Consider the following 21237-nt stretch of genomic DNA (forward strand, 5'->3'; position numbering starts at 1 on the left):
TTAGTTAATTTACCACATTCTATAATGGACTAGACACGACTAAGTGTGTACTCATTCCTGATGGCTATCAAACACTGACAATAGGTTAGGGCATGAAATTCTGTAATACATCCTGTATTGGGCTGAAGTAAAAAAGAGCAATAACTCTTTTTAAAAAATGACAGGAATAGAGATACAAGCAGTTTGCTCATCTTCAGATGATGATGATAATGTCACTAATTTTGCAACAGTCTGTATAGAAAGTGTGAGACTGTATTAAGAAAATGCTCTCATATACTGCATTCAGCTGTAAAATGGGCAATATCTCTCAATACAAAATGCAGCAGTTATTTGTCAATATGTTTATCTTCAGATCATGGCCATATAATGTACACTATGTTGCAGCAATCAAAAAAAATTATTTCAGACTAGATGTTCTAACAAGATTATGTGATGAATGGAAGAACAGATGTAGGGACACAGTCTCCTTTAATTTGGCCATTTTTATCCAATCACTTTGGGAAAAACTGAGGTATTGATGAATTAGTTATCAAGTATTTTATATTAAGGCATGACATACAGAAAATATATGAGAAAATATGAACTATAACATTTCTGACTTAAGGTAAATCAAAGATTTTATTAAATAAGAAGTGCATAGGAATTGATTCTTTTATACCTGGTACACATGATTCTGTCCCGAGTAATAACAGGGATGATTCCATCTGACAAAATGGTATACGAGCATTACCAGGTTGTACTTGTGTTATTTCAAGATTAATAATCAGAACAAAGTCATACTTGATAAGAACTTTTATTTGAAGAATTTCCCTTGATAACAATCTTCTATGTGATTATTATAAATAAAAAAAAAGAATAAGTGGAGCATATATTTTCAAGTTTTCATTAGATATCACATGTGTTGATGATGTCAGAGTTAGGTACTCCATCCCTACAAGGCCCTTCATTATGACAAATTCTTGTTTTAAAGTGAGAATGTTATTAATCCCATTTCACTATGTGGTAGTAAAATCATATGTATCTTACTTTGTTATAAGGTGGTCTCACTATAATGCAGTACGACTCCCATGGACAGCAAGATAATGATGGCTGCCATATTGCTAACAAGAATCTCCCATGGACAGTGTTATAATGAGGGAGTACAGTATTGCTAATGAAAAATGAATCTCCCATGAACAGCATTATAATAAGGGAGTACTGTATTGCCAAAGAGAAATGAATCTCCCATAAACAGCATTATAATAAGGGAGTACTGTATTGCAACTGAGAAATGAATCTCCCATGGACAGCATTATGAGTACATTATTATGAATGAGAAATGAATCTCCCATGGACAGCATTATCGTGAGTACATTATTATGAATGAGAAATGAATCTCACATGGACAGCATTATCATGAGTATATTATTTACATTATTTTGAATGAGAAACGAATCTCCCCTGGACAGCATTATCATGAGTACATTATTATGAATGAGAAATGAATCTCACATGGACAGCATTATCATGAGTGTATTATTGTGAATGAGAAATGAATCTCACATGGACAGCACAATAATGAGTACAGTACTGTGAATGAGAAATGGATCTCACATGGGCAGGATTATAATGAGGGAGTACTGAAATACTAAGGAGAATATATTACATGTGATTGCAACTGATAAGAATATATTGCATGTGATTGCAACTGATGAGAATATATTACATGTGATTGCAACTGATGAGAATTTATATCACGTGATTGCAACTGATGAGAATTTATTACATGTGATTTGCAACTGATGAGAATTTATATCACGTGATTGCAACTGATGAGAATTTATTACATGTGATTGCAACTGATGAGAATTCATATCACATGATTGCAACTGATGAGAATATATTATACACTGATTGCAACTGACATGTAATATTTTTTGGCACTCATGAAAAATTGTTAATACAAGTATATTCAAGCTTGATTTTCATTACAGACATTTTTTCTTGCTTTTAATTCTATAATTATGGTCTGAATAACAATAATTAAACATAAATGTCCCCAATATTCACTCTTAGGTACGTTCAAATATAAACATGTCATTCATGTTGACAAGTATAAATTCAGTGTACACCCCAAGATAAAAGTTATGGGTAAGAGATTCATTAAGTAATGCAATCTATATTTTATTCAGAAAAAGATTTATACTTTTGTCAAAACAAATGTAAAAAAGAACCCTAAAATTGAAGTTACGGATCTGACATTCTCTGTTAGACCCTAACTTTTATTTTTGGATTTAAATATTGAACACTAATGAACCATTACGTCATGGACTGTTTTATTTCTGTGGCTTTTAATGGCGCTTTGAACACATTTTTGGCTACATCATGCTAAAAATAATGGGAGCTCGTATATTTCCCAAGATCACTGAGGCAGTTGACCTGGGCTAGCATGGGTGGGTACTGAATATGTGACTCTTTGATCATGAGTCTTATAATCCAAACGAGCTGACACAGTTCCAAAATTGGCATGGAAAACTACACATGTCCAACACAATGACCAGTCTTTCATATAACAATATCTTACAATTTACAAGAGTTTTGTTACAAAGAAACAGGAGTGAATGCACAGTTTTAAATTCACCCCCCACCCATAGTACTATAAACCATGATAGCTTGATACAAGACATGGTTTCATCCAATCAGTTACAATAATCATCTGATCATGTAATAGTTGCAACTGATTTCACAAAACTTTTAAGCACACCTGCAAAAGAAAATAGACATCCGAATAATGGTTGACACCCCCTCCCCAAGTAACCATAGCTATTACAAATGTAAAATGAACATAGCTTTCCATTTGCAGTTTCAGTGACGCTGACCATTGATTTATCAACTGCAGACTCGATATGTAGCTGCCCTTTCTCAGATTTAATGCAAATATGAAGTTGATAAAAGGTGGGCGTGGGAAGCTTGAGAAAAGTAGACTTATCATTTGCAATCCAAAATTGAAATTTTAACTCCTGTGACCTTGACCTCTGATGTCTAGGCTTGACAATAAAAAGGGAAGTACTTCTGCTGAAGTGTTGCCATCATATATACGTTTGATGAAAATTGGATCCAGGAAACTTAACATATTAAGTAGAAACCAAAACAAATTGCAATGATGGCCCCAGTGACCTTTATATTTCAGCACTCTGCCTCAGAATCAATAGCCATGGTAGCTCAGGTGATGGAGCTTTTGATTTGTAATCTAAAAGTCTTGGGTTTGATACCAGCCCAGGTAGACTGCCTCTGTGTCCTTAGAAAATGCACTTGGCTCCCAATTCCTCTGCATGATATAGCCAACAATGGGTTAAAAGGGTCCTTAAAAACCACCAAAATCAATTGGAAGCTGCCCCTGACCCTGTACATGAAAATTAGGCCAAGGCAACTTTACTTATTATTACAGTTCCATTGACCTTAAAACAAACTTAATAGGTTTCTGGCTCTACCTATGGGCAAGCCATGTTTTGAGAAAGATAAAAAAAAATCCCATTGCAAATTTAAGTTATGTGAATGGACTGATGGATTTACAGACATATGGCAGTCAATTTGGCTGAGATCTAATAATGAAACTGATTTGTTGATATTTGCATCTTCAGATGATCACCATAATATTTTTAAAAAATTGTTGCAGTCAATTAAAAAAATGGTTCGGACAAGTTACATTCAAATGATTCTTGTATACACTGCATTCTGCTCCAAGTAAAAAAGGGCAATACAAATAAGTTACTCAAATTTCATTCTCTTTCTTGAGTGGGTCTTTTTGTGCAAAATTTTTCTAACAAGGAGTGGGTGGATGGAAGGACGCTGAACAGAATATACTTGCTTACAACAAAGATCCTGATCTGTCATCGCATAATGCTATTGCAGACCAGGCTATGTTGTCTGTTCTTCTGATTACTCCTAACATAATGCAGACACCCAAATCTGCCAGTGCATTTGGTGACAGCAGATCTGGGTCTGTGCAGTTTGCTGTTAGACTAGACTTGTGAGGGAGTAAGTATGGTATATACTGGGCCAAATAAATATGCAACTCCAGCAAGCACTGGGGCATAAAAACTGTACACCAACTCACTGCAACAATTAAACTGTGATGAAACATCCATTCTGTGTGTAATGTATTCAAGTATAAACCAATTTAAATTACTAACAAACTCCCCACATCAAGGCATATTCCCCTGCATGATATTTGTTCTCTAGCTTTCATTTCCATGGTAACAAAACCATGCTGTATCAGCCTAAACAGAAAAGCCTGCTTGCTGATACAATCAGGAGCCATATTTGTAAAATTTCTTGTGACCAAACTCCAGCTGAAGCTCTGGGGTAAAACAAATGTATCAAAACAAAATTGTTTCTAAGAACAGTCAGGACTGTATAATTTTTGGTACATCTCCTAGAATGCAAAATTTAAATAACATAAAATGAGTACTGTATGTGATTTGTGGAGCTTGAGCTTGACTTTTATGCTCAGAAAGTTTCAAAACAACAGCACCTGGTCTGTGTATTTAAATACAGGACTTTTTATGAAAAAAAAATCTAACAAAACTCTCTAATGTCTACTTACAAATCATTACAATTATCATGAAGAACATACAAATATTGAAACAGCTTGATTACATATATATATAATGAATACAAATGTATCTAAAATGCAAGATATGTATAAAAACAAAAATTTCTCTTGGAAATAACCAACTATTTTTATTTTACTTTTAGCAACCAAGAACATCAAAAAAAAAACTTATTCATAAATAAATGAGTTCTTGAAGGGATTGATGCTCTAAAAAGAATTTCCAGGAATCCATGATAGGTCAGTTTATTCTGTCCATTTCTTTATTTCATCTGTTGAATACTGAAACAATCACTAATGTCCTTTAGAAATTCCAAACAATTTCTGCCTGGGTGTTAATATTAATTCACATAAATGTGAGACTTGAGCAAGTCAAAATATACATGTAAAGTTTACTCTCTCTCTCTCTCTCTCTTTCTCTCTTTTTCAGTGTGTGTGTATATATATATATATATATATATATATATATATATATGAAGTCTGATATGTTAGACTATTGAAACCAATTTCCACAATTTCTGCCATTGTTAAATAACAGCCATGAAGTATGTGACAGTCCAAGTTATTACCAACAGTAATGTATAGGGAAATAGCCCATCTGTTCAATTAATTTCTATGGTAAATCACTGATGCATAGTTAAAAAAGGATAGGACCTAGAACATAACCTTGCATTAATCCTGATGCGACTGGCATCTCAGAAGAGGACTTATCTTTCAGTTATTATTCTCTGACTCAGTTTACATGAAAGCTTTAATCCAATTTATAAAATTTTTTAATGCTAAGTTGGTGTAAATTTTTTTAAGGTAGCTGTAAGTGATTTACACTATCAAAAGCTTTGCCAAAGTCTAGCAGTATGACTTCAGGTTGATGACCCTGTCTAATTTTTATCAAATGTAGTTTCATAAACTTATCCTTCTTCAAGAGCCTTGTTAAATTTCAATGTTCCAAGCATGTTCCAAAATGTTACATAAAATGCATGTATTGGCAAGTGAAACAGGACAGTTAGTTTCTTTTGTTTTTATTACCATTTTTGCATACAAGGACAAATGTTTGCTTTGAACCAAACAGGACTAGGACCTTTTTAACTTCTGTAACATATTCTGGAGAATAGGTTTCTGAACTGCATTTAGTACTACTGCCTGTACCAAGTTAGGATCAGGTGCTTTTTGGGGGTCAAGATTTGCAAGCAGTCTGAGTATGCCATTAACGAGACATATCTATCTCTGGTATGGTTGGACATTTACGTTGATATTTTTCAGGTTTGGGAGTCTCCTTTCTATGACCATGCAAAATAATCATGAAGTTACCTTTGACAGCTCTGGCTCAACAATAAAACTCAATATCAAAATGGTTAAAACTCTGCTACATGATGAAGAAAGCTGCTAATCAAACTCAGCCAAGGTATCATCAAAATAAAACTGCATATCAAATCTGGTCAAAATCCAATAACAATTAAAGGAGTTAATGTGTGAAAATTAAACTACCTTCCTGAACCCAAATATGTGAACACGCACAAAAATAATCACTTTTATATATGTCCAGATAATTCATGTATTTTAATGATAATTACAAATATTACTGAATATTGTCCAAAAATATCTTTATTGTCACAACAGAATATCAAAGAGCTCGGCAAGTATGTCATCTAGGTGGGTAATCTAGGTTGCGATATATATATATATATATATATATATATATATATATATATATATATATATATATATACTTACTAATAAAGAACAACTTTAAAAAAATAATTAGCTACATAATATCATATGTATGTGTGTGTGTGTGTGTGTGTGATTTGGATTTCTAACATAGCTTTAAAAATTTTTTAGTGATATCACTTTGATGTCTGCACTGTCAGCTTAAAGTTGTGTCTAGCAATTGGGCATCATGATTTAGGCATATAGCATGATGTCCCACCCAGTCACATTATCCTGACACCAGGCTGACCATTCCTAACATTAACTTCTATATCCTGAGTGCCTAGTGAGGCTGCTCTTAGTACCATTTTTTAAAGTCTTTGGTATGACTCGTCCGGGGTTTGAACCTACATCTGAGGCGGATGCTCTAACCAATATTAAATGTAAATCAAATGATAATGAGCAAATTGTTTATTCTTTGCCATGGAATCTTTTGTAATAGAAACTTTAATTGCTGAAACATATCTTGGAAAGCAGGACAGCAAGAAATAACATTTAAGGTAAAAATATTAGTAACAATGATAATTATTTAACAAAACTTGAAAATTGTTTCATTTTTTAAATGACTGACTAAAATTATATGGGAATAATGTCATATATATATATATATATACATATATATAATATATATTAAAAAACACATTGTCAGTACTACATAAGATGATTGACCTCTTTTGCATCCAATCTGCAGATCCTTTAAAATCGTCTTTAAATTAAAAAAATTGCTTCTTTATTTTGTCAAAAACCACCTTCAGTACTAAGTATGCTTTGTAATCATTAGAAAGTATCCTGTGGAGAAAAAACAAAACAACTGGAAGATTTATTCTAAATCCAACAGTTCTTCAACTGAGGACAACAGGGACATGTATGAAAACAATAATATATGAAAGTCACGACTGTGATATCTCTGCAATTAACCTGATAATAGTTCTGGATATTTGCAGTAATTGATTGAATTGCAGAAGAATGTTTGTGGACATAAGTTCAAAACCTACTACCCATGTTGGGGGCCCCGGATGGACAAGTGATCTACAGCACTCGCCTTTACCGATCACTGCCATCTCACCTCTGTCCACGTGGGTTTGAGTCTCAGGCTCAGCCAATGTATGTGAGAAAGCTGGCCAGTAGCTTCCCGTGGGTCAGTGGTTCTTACTGGGATTTTTCCAGGTTTTGTCCACCAGTTAAACTGGCTGCCATGTATGGCCTATCATGTACTGAAAAATGATGTTAAACTAACAACTAACCATTTCTTTCGAGTGGGTCTGAGATCATTCAGCTGGCTGATATCTGCATAACGACCAATAACAAGATAAAATATGTATAAGCCATATAGAATTCATACAAAAAAATAGTACAGGTTAGTACATGGAATAACATTCTTGGCAAGAAGATATAGGTGAATCAGACATATTATACAACCTCACGACAAACGGAGCGATTGTTCCATACTGTCATTTATGACCAAGTCAAAATGGAAGCACACTAATAGTACCATTCTGTGAAAGATAAAGACAGAGTTTCTTCAACATAGGACTGCATAGTAACTTCAATGCAGCCAGGAGAAAGCAATCCTTTAATTTTTATACTTGTTTTTACAATATTGGTTTGACAACTGAAATCAAATCTGCAACTCTATGAAGAACATTCATAAAGTTAGATTCAAAGTCAACGAGAGCGGATTCATTTTGCTTAAAGAATACAACTACAAATCACTGCTTGTTCATGTTTCCAACCCAAATTTTTTATGAAAATTTTAAATGGCTGCTAATGTATGGGTGATTGTTGTTGTTGTAGGGTTTAACGCCATTTTTCAGCACACGATAGGCTATACATGGCAGCCAGTATTAATGTTGGAGGAAGAACCCGGGAAATCCCTGGAAAGAACCACCGACCCACGAGAAGCTACTCGCAAGCTTTCTCACATACCCACACTGGCTGAATCCGAGACTCGAACCCATGCAGTCAGAGGTGAGATGGCAGTGATCCGTAATGGAGAGCACTTTAGACCACTCGGACACTCGAGGTGAATATTGCTTCATTTTGTTTATGAGCAAAGAAAAACATAAATGACACATACTATACTAGTAGCAACTCAGCATTCTCGTGGCTGTTCCACTAAAACACAGTTGGGATCCAAGCATGGTACTTTCAATGAGGAGCAGTCAGCCATAGATGTAATTTATAATCTTTCATAATTTCATGTGAACTCTTGACTAATCAGAGTACGATGACATGACATATATTTTTTTTCTAAATTGCCATCCATGGGTATCATGTACATTTAAATGAAGCACCCCTCACCGTCTTCTGAAGTAGCAGGATCAAACTTACAAGTGCAAGTCAATGAAAAATTATAGCAAAAAAATATCAGTGTTGTCAAAGTAGGCACCACAATTCTAAATCTGTAAGAGCAGAAGTATCTGAGCTAGCTGCCAGCAGGAAATGAGAAGACTGACTCTGATTTTGACATTTTAAATTTTTGGTACAATACACAACAAAATAAACCTGCTGTATGCAACTAAATGCAGTGAATGTACATCCTTGTAGTTAGGATAAAAAAAGGCATAGCTTGTACTGAAACAGATGTACCTTAATGAATATCTTGCAATGTCAAATATTACATCTTTCGATAAAACATGTCCCAAAAGGAATACTTTTGCTGGACATGAGCTACACTGGACCTCAGACCTGGCATATCGGATATAAGGTTCCCATGATTATCCCATGCAACTGTTTGATTGTACATTCCCCCCCCCCCCCAACAATCTAAACACTCCATAGCCACAAAGCACAAGACAATAAAGGTGTGAAAGCGTATCTTCTAGACTAATGTAATGATTGTTCCTGGGTCTGTACAAAAGACTTTACATTGATCACTCCCACAATGTGCTTTCTAACTATGTTATGGTGCCATGTATCAGCATATATCAAACCTTTAAAACAAAATGCATGTAACCTAAGCCCTAAAAAGAACAAAAATACTAACAACTAAACTAAACTTTATTATCGTCTTCCAACACTTGTATGTTGACATAATTAAATAAATTTCAACTTTATCCTCAGCTTTAAACAGAAATGCTTGTCAATTAAATGTTATCTGTATCCTCAAGGTGGTAGATTTCTTGCTGGCAATCATTATTCATTTTTAAATACAGTAGTATAAAATCTATTGTGGGGTTGAAAGTCTAAAGAACAGTTGATTTTTTTAAAAATCATTTTATAAAATGTTTATAAACAAATAGTTTTGAGCAAAAACTATTGAAGCATGGAAGGAGGTTACTAAAACTGAAACAACTGAATCTGTAAGCAAAAATGACAATTTCCAGTACATTGAGGAATTAAACATCTTAATCCTGTCTAATCTGTTACAACTTTTTATATATCCATTTGAATGTTTTAATATTAAATTTCACAAATATCAGGATACCAGGATCATTTTTGGAAATAAATTTCCAGCAAAAACTATTAAAAATTCAATATTGACTAAATCAGCACCAATTTGTAAAACCAATCTTTCTCTTTTTCAAACACACAAAAAAACCCCACAAACTTCCATCATGTAATTAAACATTCATGACACGGTTATTATCGAATCATCTAATTCTTAAAGATTTCTATACCTGCGAGGCCATGTGCTATTTTCTTCACATGTCACTGAAACAAATGCTATACTTTTCTGACCTGAATCTACACTCAGAGCTATTCCAAAAGGGATTACATTGTATCATCCTTAAGATGGTATCTGGAATTATTCCTGCATGAGTAACTTCTTTTGATTAGAATGCAGCGATCTCCTCTCTATATTGGCACAAAGAACTGACACACACAAGTCTCATCACTTAGATGGAACTCTAAATTGATCATTCCACAGGTCTGGTTTTGCATATGGCACATGTTATCATTCAGTTCATTAGTCCTCCCTCTCGAATTAATCTCCTTTTCCAAATGACATTCATCCAGATATGAAAGACTTTCCTCCTTGGAAATTGCAATCACTAGTATATGCATTTACTGCTAATGTCCTGTCTTTTGATTGGCATTTAGAATTATCACTTGCAGGCCCTTCGTCTCTTAAAGGGCACTCAGAACTAGTCTCATCTCTTGAATGACTTTTGGAATTACTTATTCCTGGAGTCTCATGAATAAATGAAGCAGTATTGTTTGTAAAAGATTGTCTTTGGCTTTTGCTGGATTCTTGAGGCTCTCCAGATTTAAAGTTCATAGGAATTTCTTCAATCTTGGCACCTTCATCGGATAAATCCATTCCGCTGAGGTATTGATTATTGGCTAAAGTGACCTCTCCAGGTTCAATATAAACCGGCATTAAAGATCCACTTAAGCCTGAAGATGTACCACTTACGCAGAATGCACCACTTGCAAGATTTGTTTCAATGGGTTTCACATAGCCTACCACTGACCTGCTTCCTGAATCGAGCAGATACTCTATTGTACGATCAAACAGTGCATCATCTGAACTCTCAAGATGGTGGTTTGAACTCCTGTTTTCCTCCCATGAAGTTTCCATTCCCTCCTGCTCCTCTAACTCCTCCACATCAACATCCTCCTCATCTCTCTTGTCCTTTTCCTTCTCTTCAAGTGTAGCATGTACATAACTGCTATCGCATGGATTTGGCACAACCCTGATGGTCATTTTTTCTGCCATAGATTGAGGCTCAAGCTCACTATGCACAGTGTGCTCCTTCCAATCAGTATTCAGCTTGTCCTGTAAAGCTGCAAGAGACTTTAATGGCAAAGAAGTAACATTGTTGTCAATGCATGATTTCAGTGTCTCCTTCTGAGCAATTTTTGATCTGTCAAGATCAATGTCAGGAAGATATTCACTGGAATTTCTCCCCTCTTGTAATGCTGCCAAAACATAGCTCTGAACAGCTGAATTTCTAGCAGAATCTGAAGCTGCAGTTACCGGGCAAACTTGGTGACATTCAGGTCTTGTAATGATTTTAGGATCAGTTATCATATCCTCTGCAAACTTCATCAAACTATCTGATTTTGTCCTTCTGTCATCAAGATGCTGCTCATAAGCTTCATTCAAATTTCCTCTGGATGTGGATGTAGTTTTTACAAGTCTTTTGTAGCTGGCTGATCTTCCTAAACTAGTTCCAGAATCCCTCCTTTCAGGGGCCTCATACTTCGTTTCCTCGATGTCTAGAAATAAAAAAACACTTCACATGAAATGAGGCAAAAAATTACTTAGTGTCTAACTTTGATTGTTAATTATTATAACATGTCTAACGTTATCTCCACTCCAGTGATCCCAAATCCCCGTCAGACATCTAAGTTATGACCATGACGTAACTGAGGGACGAAACATATATCAAAGGAGTTCTCAAATATCATTATATCACTTTTTGTCTTTTATTTGCGTATTCATTAAACTGCCAAATAAAGTAGATGTAAAGTTCAAAGGTCACTAGATGTAGTTTACAGACTTTCTTGTAGTCAATAAATGTGCTGATAAGTCAATTCAAAGGTGATTGGTTCTAGTTTACATATTGTTTTTTTGTTGAACAATAAATAGATCCGACTATGGATGTTTGTCATTATGTTTTCACAATTACTTAAACACTCTATAGCCACAAAACACAAAACAAAAGGGGTGTGAAAGCTTACTTCCTGGACTATTAAAGAAAAACCTTTCACTGGAACAACTGCCCTTGGAACTGTACTAGACATTAACTCAGTCCCTCAAAACAAAATGGTTTGTGTCACAGTGTCAGCACATGACACCTTTAGAATAAAAATATATGATGCTTAGGCCCAAACTAAGGAAAAAAGACAATAGCAACATCTACCAAATTTAATCAACCTCAAAGACTTATTTGGTGACCTAATCAAATGAAATGTCACCAGCCGATTTTATCAGAAATGCCCATTATTAATTAGGTGTTACATATTTTTGAGCTAGCTTGTTGTCAGTTAATAATACATTTTTAAAAACGGCAGTCTGGAAAAAAACATGGTTGTGTAAAATTGTTTTATGCTTGGTGATCTGGGTATTTACTGTAATTACTGTGTTCATGCATGCTTGTTCAGAGTATTTAGTGTAATTACTGTACTCCTGCATGCATGTTGAGTTCAGTATTTAGCGTAATTACTGTACTTATGCATGCTTGTTGAGTTCAATATTTAGTGTAATTACTGTACTCATGCATGCATGTCGAGTTCAGTATTTAGTGTAATTACTGTACCAATACATGCATGTTGAGTTCAGTATTTAGTGTAATTACTGTACTCATGCATGCATGTTGAGTTAAGTATTTAGTGTAATTACTGTGCTCATGCATGCATGTTGAGTGCAGTATTTAGTGTAATTACTGTATTTGTGCATGCTTGTTGTTCTGAGTATAACAGGATCTACAGCAGCACACACTGCTCTTGAAAGATTGATCCAAAGGTTCCACAATATGCTCTCCCTGAAATTTAATCTATATGAAGAAATATCAATTAATCACATAACAACCAGTTTCTTAGTGCAATAATGTCAGTGTTCAAAAGTCAAGTAAAAAATGATCTATGCCATGCTCTGGGACATCACATCAAGAAAAGTCACTGACTAAGACAAAGGCTTTAGAATTATGTTGGAAAAAAAAAGAATTCATTACACATAAAACTTTTAACAACTTTAGCTCACTCAAAATCACTTATCATTTCAAAACTTTAGTAGCAGAAGGATAGTACAAATTCATGGCCAAAGAGTCTAGAGTTAATGATACCACATTCTGATCAAGAACAATGTTAACTGACCCTAAAAATTGTGAATCAAAAGAGAGACAGAAATCATTTTACATTTAACAAATATGGCCCAAAAAATATATTTTGTACCTTTTAAGTGTACAATAGACAATGAATTAAGATGACAATTTGCACAGAATAGTATGATACAACCAAATATAATAAGAAGTCCATGACAGAAATATATGTAGGTTATGTCTGTTTTGACATAATCTGGTAACTGACATCAAATGTGGAGTGTGACAGTTTATAGTGATGTCTAGAACTGGGACATGATGCCGCAGACATGTAGCATGATGTCCCACCCAGTCACATTATCCTGACACCAGGCCAACCAGTCTAACACTAACCTCTTAATGCTGAGCGCCAAGCAAGGCAGCTGATATTATCACTTTTGTAAGTCTTTGGTATGACTCAGCCAGGGATTGAACCCATGACCTTCTGCATCCGAGGTGGATGCTCTAAAAACCAGGCCACCAGAGCGGTCAAAAGAAATTCTGTAGAATAAAGTCCTTTAGAGAGAAAAATTACTACCACACAAGTTACTCTAATTCAGTCTTTATTTCTGTATTTATATCCATTAATGGGTGGGGCTGAGAGCTTAATAACTTCTCTCGAAATAAGACTGGTAGTTCCAACCCTACCCAACAAATAAAAGCCATTGAGTAATTAATAATTGCATAGGTCATGTAGATGAAGATTTTAGTAGTATCCAGAAGTCATTGTAATCATTAATTGTCATGCATAAGTAAGTTCACACTATAGTGTCTCTGACATTGAAATGTTTGTCCGTTATCTAATTAAAGTTTATATCTGCAATTTTCTCTCTTTTAACATCCCAACCTTTTAATCTTTCTAAAACTTAAAAGAATCTATTATCATTGTCCACAATTAGAAGCTAGACTTTACGCTTTAAAAGTTGTAGGCTTTAAGTAAGCTTGCACTGACAGCCATGTGGTACAAACATAGATCATCCATTAATAATTACCTTGAATAGCCACTGCAGACAAAGTCTTGCAAGGAAAGCAGGCAGCATGAAGTTCAATCATTTAACTTGAACATTCATTGAAATGTACAATACATGATTAATTTGTTGAGGGTAGCCTATCACAATACACTGATCAGACTAGGATATATATAACAGTAACGAATCTATGTGGTATTAAAAAATAAAATACTCATCCCATATTATTATAGCATCAAATGTAGGTTACGGTGACCACTGGTAGTAACTGCAGTACCAACATAAATGCATCCATTTAACAAGCTTCATCTTTGAACATAAACCTCACCTATAACATTTACACATGTAAACAGGTAAGTTTAGCTTACTGCCTGTAAATGTTTACAAAATCAGTTACCATATAAACAAACATGCCTGCAGTACATCTGGTTATGGCCAGTGCACAGGTCCCGTTGCATATATACACATTGCAGATTAGTGATATTTTCATTTAGGACCAACCAGACATCGCAAAAAAAATCCTTTAGTGAGAACCTCATGACTATTCATTCAGATGGAGTAATGGTAATAAGATTTTCAAGATGACCACTGTGGTGTATATACACCACTCCCTCGATAACTCACGCCCTGATAACTCATGAACCCGCTTATAACAATACAACAAATATAACTCGTGAACCCGCTTATAACAATACAACAAATACTACCGCAATTCAGTTATCAAAACACGGTCGGCACTTAATTAGGTTCTTAGAAAAACGCTCCCATTTTTAAACCCGAAAATACCCCAAATATTTATCCCTGTTTGTTGAACTTGAACAAAATCGCGATCAAAATTGGTAATGGATACTTTGATGTATTGCTCATTTTATTGTTGAAAACGGTAGATAGGACCTGGAAATTTTTAATCAACACTATGAAATATCAAATTTAAAAACAGCCCATACAATTTTTTACATTTTCTTTCCAAATGACATTCCAAGTACCCCCCTCAATTAATGATATGTAAGAAAATTTTGATCAATGAAAATGTCGCAGAGTGGTGGCAGTACTTTAATAAATAAATACAAATTAAATAATATTTCATCAACCGAAATTTGTGTTCTAGTTCCATCTTGTAGTTCCTTTTAAGTATAATCGTCATAAATGCAATGTGTCCTCTTGTAATTAAACGTAAAATGTGTCAATCTACCGTAACAGCTATGTCCACGAGCGTTTCTCTAAGAACCTAATTAAGTGCCGACCATGTTTTGATAACTGAATTGCGGTAGTATTTGTTGTATTGTTGCACTGAATTAAAAGCTGGCCTTCTTTGTATTATCACATTAATTATGTCTTTTGAATTAAAAAGTAGGAGGTGGAATAAAAAAAAAGTTAAAAGGCACAAAAATCGGACTAACTTAAAATCTTGCGGCCTAGATCGTATGTCGGGTGAACTCACTTCATTTGATCAATTGAACACTGTAATAAACGTTATTGTGCATGTAAAAGAAACTACCTTAAATTTACCGACTCTTTCATAACTGTGATCAAAGATAACAAGGCAGCCAAGCGAAATAAATACTTCGTAAAATATTGAGCTTGATTTCACCAATATGGACCAATGCGGGCAAGCGAGGTCCAGAGAATTCTTGAACTGGCATTTAGAGATACCCTCAGGGATGATAAGAAATTTCATTATTACTTCCACTGAAATCATGACATTAACACGGTACTAACTGAACAATAAAAAATTGAGTTTCGATGTAGATGTGTCACGAAAAAATGTTGCATTAAAAAAAAAAAGGGAATCTTGTTTGGTTGGTCGTATCCACAGTTAGTCTAGTTCCCAAATTATGGACTACCGATTTGGCAAGATACTATTAAACACCACTATGGGAACCAGACTCATCAAGAAAACAAAAAGCAGTGATGTAATACACAGATTTTTCATGTACACGTGATGGTTGTTCAAACCAGTTGGAATGATCTTTCATACATTGGATATTTTGAGAGAAAAAATGTTATTTTAACAGAATAATGAACAACTTCATTAGAAAAAGTGTATTATGAAAAACTATTATCGATGTGATTGCAAAATGAGGATTCAGTCATTAAGTCATTAAATAGCCCAGTTCCCTAACGCCGGTCCCCCCCCCCCTTTACGGTTTCCTCAATGTCAAAGTGATTTTTTTCCAATTTGTGGAGGTCCCTCTGTTAACTCGTGCCTTGTTTATAGTGCGGTCTATGTTTGTGGACCCCATTGTGCGCGAGTTATTGAGGGAGAGGTGTACTGGATATCTGAGCAGCACATTTTCAATTAAGACCAACTCGACTTTGAGATGAATGTGTGTGTAAAGCTTCATGATAATTTTGCCATTAGTTTAGTGATAATAAACTTGTGCTAAAAGCAACAGACGATGGACCAAAGGCCACCCCAGTTGGACTAAAAACTAGCTGCAGAAATGCCCATTGCCAACCAGGGAAAGTAGGGACAAGAGGGTAAAAAATACATGATTCTACTGAACAATTCGGGACACTGACTGCAACAAAGAAAAATTCTACGTGGAGGCCAGAAGAATGACAAAATCATTTAAAAACATTACAAAACATGTCTATGTACAGTGATATAACACAGCTCTCGTATTCTTTCAATTGTTCTCCAAACTGTTTCTGCCACTTTTGAGTTAGCCAGAAGTACTTTTCCAATCTACTTTCATGGCAATCAGGGTGGGCTTACAATCACTCTCCAACATCTTACGGTCAAGGCACACATGAAAGGTTTACTGAAACACTGCCAGTTATAGTTCACAAACACCAATGTTGTACACATCTAATTAAAAATAAAACAAACACTGCAGTACATCAGCAAAAAACACAATAAAGCAAACAGAAGCATTCTGCATAATGGTCCCAAACTGATTACATGACTGTGAAGGACCGAAATGAACTGTTCTGATTAAAATAGCAAGTTTTATGCCAGAAACTGATCTTATGTTGCAAAATATCATAAAAGACCAGACAGGACCGAAAACTCTCTCAAGTTATTTAGCGGAAACTGATAATATGTAACATTTGCTTCTTTTTTTGTCTTTTCCCACATATTCTGGCCAGTCGTAATGGTGCCACTGATGACTTTATGAAAATCTCTCTTCATTTTGCCTTGTTCTCCACTCTCTTTGGGACACTGCAATATGTAACCAACTGCCCAAAAAGACTTAAAAGGCCTGAAAATAATCTTGTATGGCTTCAATTTCCACTCAATTTTATTTCGGTTTTTTTATATATGAAAAACTGTGATATTTGTCTACCGCAGTGTGAATCCTGAACAGGCTCATTAATTTGGGGCAAACTTTTTTTATGATGATGGGCATCTCTGTATTTGCACTAAAATAAACGTCTCATACTACATGCTGCAAGACAAAAAGAACAATAACTCTAACATAAATTAAGATCAATAACTCTAACATTAATTAAGTGAGCATAGTAATTTGCTGACGTGCATCCTCAGGTACATTAACCCTTTCATTACTATGGACAGGTTTTCCGGTCCAGGGGAAGTAAGTGCGTAAACACTGTGGACCGCTTTAATGGTGGATCAGTGTTCTTCTGTAATGTTATAGCACCCAACTATATCAATTTTGGGGTACCTCTAAAAACTTCCTTCTTGTAATGTAGACATGTTTGGATTATCTCATGAGTTTAGCTTGTATACAACTAGAAATATCAAACAAAGTAGGCACTTTTAACGAGTTTTCCGAATGGTGAAATGTGTATCCGAAATGGCAGAGTTTGAAAAAAGATCAGATGAGAGTGAAGTGTCAGATTTTGAATAATCAGGATTTTACCAATTTCGACCTAGCACAGTTGGATGAAAATGAGAGAAGACGTCTGGAGAGACAATGTCATGCACTTGTGGGTGACAGTGATGACAACAAAGAGGACTTTGAAGGTTTTGAATCGGATGAATTGTACGCAAAACCTAATTTTGTTTAGACGAAAGTTTTCTGAGAGAGTTGGACCCACCCAAGTGTTAGATGGCTCCTGGAAAGCTTTGCAATATTTTCAAATATTCTATTCAGATGAAGTTTTTGGAACATTGTCCGTCTAACGAATTTGAATGTGATGATCAAACATGCCAGATGTGATACAGGTGTGTGTGTGATTTGGACTTTTAACATAGCTTTAACAATTTTTCAGTCATATCGCTACAATGTCTGCAGTATGACAGTTTCTAGTGATATCTAGCATTGAGGCATCATGCCGCATGATGCCCCACCCAGTCACATTATCCTGACACCAGGCTGACCAATCCTAACACTAACCTCTTAATGCTGAGTGCCAAGTGAGGCAGCTGTTAGTACCATTTTTGTAAGTCTTTGGTATGACTTGGCCGGGGTTCAAACCCACAACCTCTCGCATCTGAAGCAGATGTTCTAACCACTAGGCCACCGAAGTGGTCGATACAGGTGTGAGGACAGATCTCATCTTGGATGAAATCAAAGCATTTTATGGAATTTAAATTATTATGGACACCATGAAATTTAACAGGGATGAATCATATTGGTCAGAAAGTGATAAGCACTGGCTTCTGGGATACAAAATTGGCCAAGTTATGTCCAGAGATCAATTTTTTCAGATCAGATGCTACCTGCACTTCAGTAATGACAGGTGTGTTGCAAATGACAAATTACACAAGGTAAGATATTTGTTAGACCGTTTAAGACATGCATTCCAGTCTGAATATGTCCCTCACAAACAAGTTATGGTTGATGAAGCAATGGTACCTTTTAAAGGGAGACTAAGCTTGAAACAATACCTGAAAGATAAGCTGGTTAAGTCTGGAATAAAGATATGGGTTGTGGCAGACCCTGTGACGTCACATTGTTATAATTTTGATGTTTATGTTGGAAAAATGCAGAAGTTGTGAATGGAAACCTTGGCCCGTCATCTAAGGTGGTAATTGCTCTTACCAAACCAACTGAAATGAAGGGATATAAGATATACACTGACAATTTCTATACAAGCCTTCACCTGGCTGATACCTGTACCAATGGAAAACATACCTGTGTGGAACAATAAGAACAAATCATAAAGATTATCCTAAAGCCTAGGTACAATCAAATGCTGCTGAAAGAAGAATGTGTTGAGGAACATCAGACTGGCTCATGAGTGGCCCATTCCTAGCATCCTACTGGAAAGACAATCGTATTGTCTACTATCTTTCATCATGTCACCAACCAGTAGCAGATCAAACTACAGAGTGATGGAATAAAGATGGAACAAGAACTCAGCTTCCTTGTACACATACAGTGACAGATTATGCTAAATACATGGGAGGTGTGGACAGGTTAGACCAGAGCACAAGATTAAATATAGAAAAGAAAACCATGAGATCGCATTTTGGATAGAGATAAAATTGAGAGAGTTTGTGCACTGTACAATGCCTTTGTCTTGAAGGGTACAGTCGTGGATCATAATTCACCCAGAAAAGGGCAAGAGACTTGTTGTCATTTTGCATGGACATGGCCCATGAGCTGATTGGAAATATTAAGAAAGAAGAACCTTCAAAAGACCAAGACAACTGAACATTGACGAAAAAAGACTGGATGAGAAAGCACACTGGACTGTGCCAAGTGGGAGTGCTGACAGACTGGATGAAGTCAGCAACAAGAAGCACAAAAACTACAATGCCATCCATCCAGGTGCATCTATGACAGATAATCCCATCAGGTCTCCAAAACTACATTAATGTGTGACAAATGCAAAGTTCCACTGTGTGTTAATGCCAGGAGCACCTGTTTTGTGGACTTTCATACAAAGGTGTATTACTGGTATTGAAGACTTGCCTGTGTAGTCTGCAGGTGACAACTGAATAAAGATTACATGTATAGACATTATAAATTATAGATTCTTCTATAAATTCAATTGTTATACTGGTGTTATTAGCTTTATACTACTTGAAGATAAAAGAAAAACAGCTCTGTGGAATTTATAGTTTTACTCACAATTAACTTTAACAAGAATCTGATAAGCTTCTACCTGTCAAATACCTGAAATAAAGACTTGTGTTGCTACTTTAATTATTAAGGAGTACATCTAGGGTCAAATGAATAAGTTTTGGGAGCTTTCTAGGTTTTGAAGAGGTAAAAAGAATTCCTTGTATTTTACCTGTTGTGTTACCTGTTTGCACATGTATTTTAACAACTGTAATAGATATGCACATTTGAGTCATACAACTTAATTTTTAACCTTGATTTTGACACCTAATCCAGCCACATATCTTTAAAATTGGCAGTTGTTATTTCAAAATCCACAAGTCATTTTACTTTACAACTCCAAAGTTACTTAGTCTTGAGGACTCTATGTCTACAAATTTACTTAGTGATGGAAGGGTTAAGAAGAAATACAGTATCAATCATTTCCCAATATGCACACATTCATGTGATGACAATAATATTGACCCCATATCATTGTAATCCACCAAAAACCTACAAGACTAGTTACACTAACACCAATGTGTTTTACACTGTCCTAAGCTGAAAGGCAAAAATGGTAGAAATTCAAATAAAATTATAAAAGCATAGTAAGCATATCTCCTGATAGTGACCAAATTTCAACACAATCCATCAAAAACTATGGGATAAGTTGTGGTTAAAGACTCTATCATTCTGCATTAAGATACATGACTAAAGCAAAGTGATTTGTAAATGTGCACATCTTTATGTGATAAACACATAATTTACCAAGTTTGATCGTAATCCATCAAAGACTGCAGGATGGAAGGACACAGATGGACAGACAGACACATGGATTACGATACAACCCTGCCTCCATGCAGGGCATGTAATAATCTCTAGGATGGTGAGTGAATACATACATGCTGCCAAGTTCAAAGTAATCCTATGTTTATTGCCATTATGAATATGACAATCCAGTGAAATTATAATATTAAATTAAAATTTATCACAGTTCAAAGAAAGAAGAAAACTTAAACATGATGTTACCTCACTGAGAGCAAATATGAACTGTAATCTGAAAGTTGATTATCAAATGTTAAATTTTTTCCCAGGCAAATTAAAATAAATAATAGTGGTATTCACTGCAGAAGAAAACAGCAATTAAGGAGATTATCAATATTATTATTATTGTCATTATTATTATTACCATCTCCATTGCAACTGGACTCCACACTTCCCCCTGTGCCACTATCAGCATCTAAGCCACCATTCTTATTGTTTAT

General features: G+C 35.2%; 1 protein-coding gene across 3 annotated transcripts in view; it reads right to left on the bottom strand.

The window, feature by feature from the left end:
- Nucleotides 1-777: 777 nt before the first annotated feature.
- LOC149806770 (uncharacterized) overlaps nt 778-21237 on the bottom strand; it is a 146383-nt gene continuing 125923 nt past the window's right edge. For all 3 annotated transcript variants that reach the window (XM_089957298.1, XM_089957294.1, XM_089957295.1), the window contains 2 exons: nt 21162-21237; nt 778-11464 (listed from right to left, as the gene is read on the bottom strand). In XM_089957298.1, the coding sequence (XP_089813424.1) occupies nt 10251-11464; nt 21162-21237 (1290 nt within the window). In that variant the 3' untranslated portion in view covers nt 778-10250. The remainder of the gene's footprint in view (nt 11465-21161) is intronic.

The sequence above is a fragment of the Sinohyriopsis cumingii genome, chromosome 1 (assembly GCF_028554795.1).
Source record: "Sinohyriopsis cumingii isolate HCF-2022 chromosome 1, ASM2855479v2, whole genome shotgun sequence".
In the NCBI taxonomy this organism is placed as follows: domain Eukaryota; kingdom Metazoa; phylum Mollusca; class Bivalvia; order Unionida; family Unionidae; genus Sinohyriopsis; species Sinohyriopsis cumingii.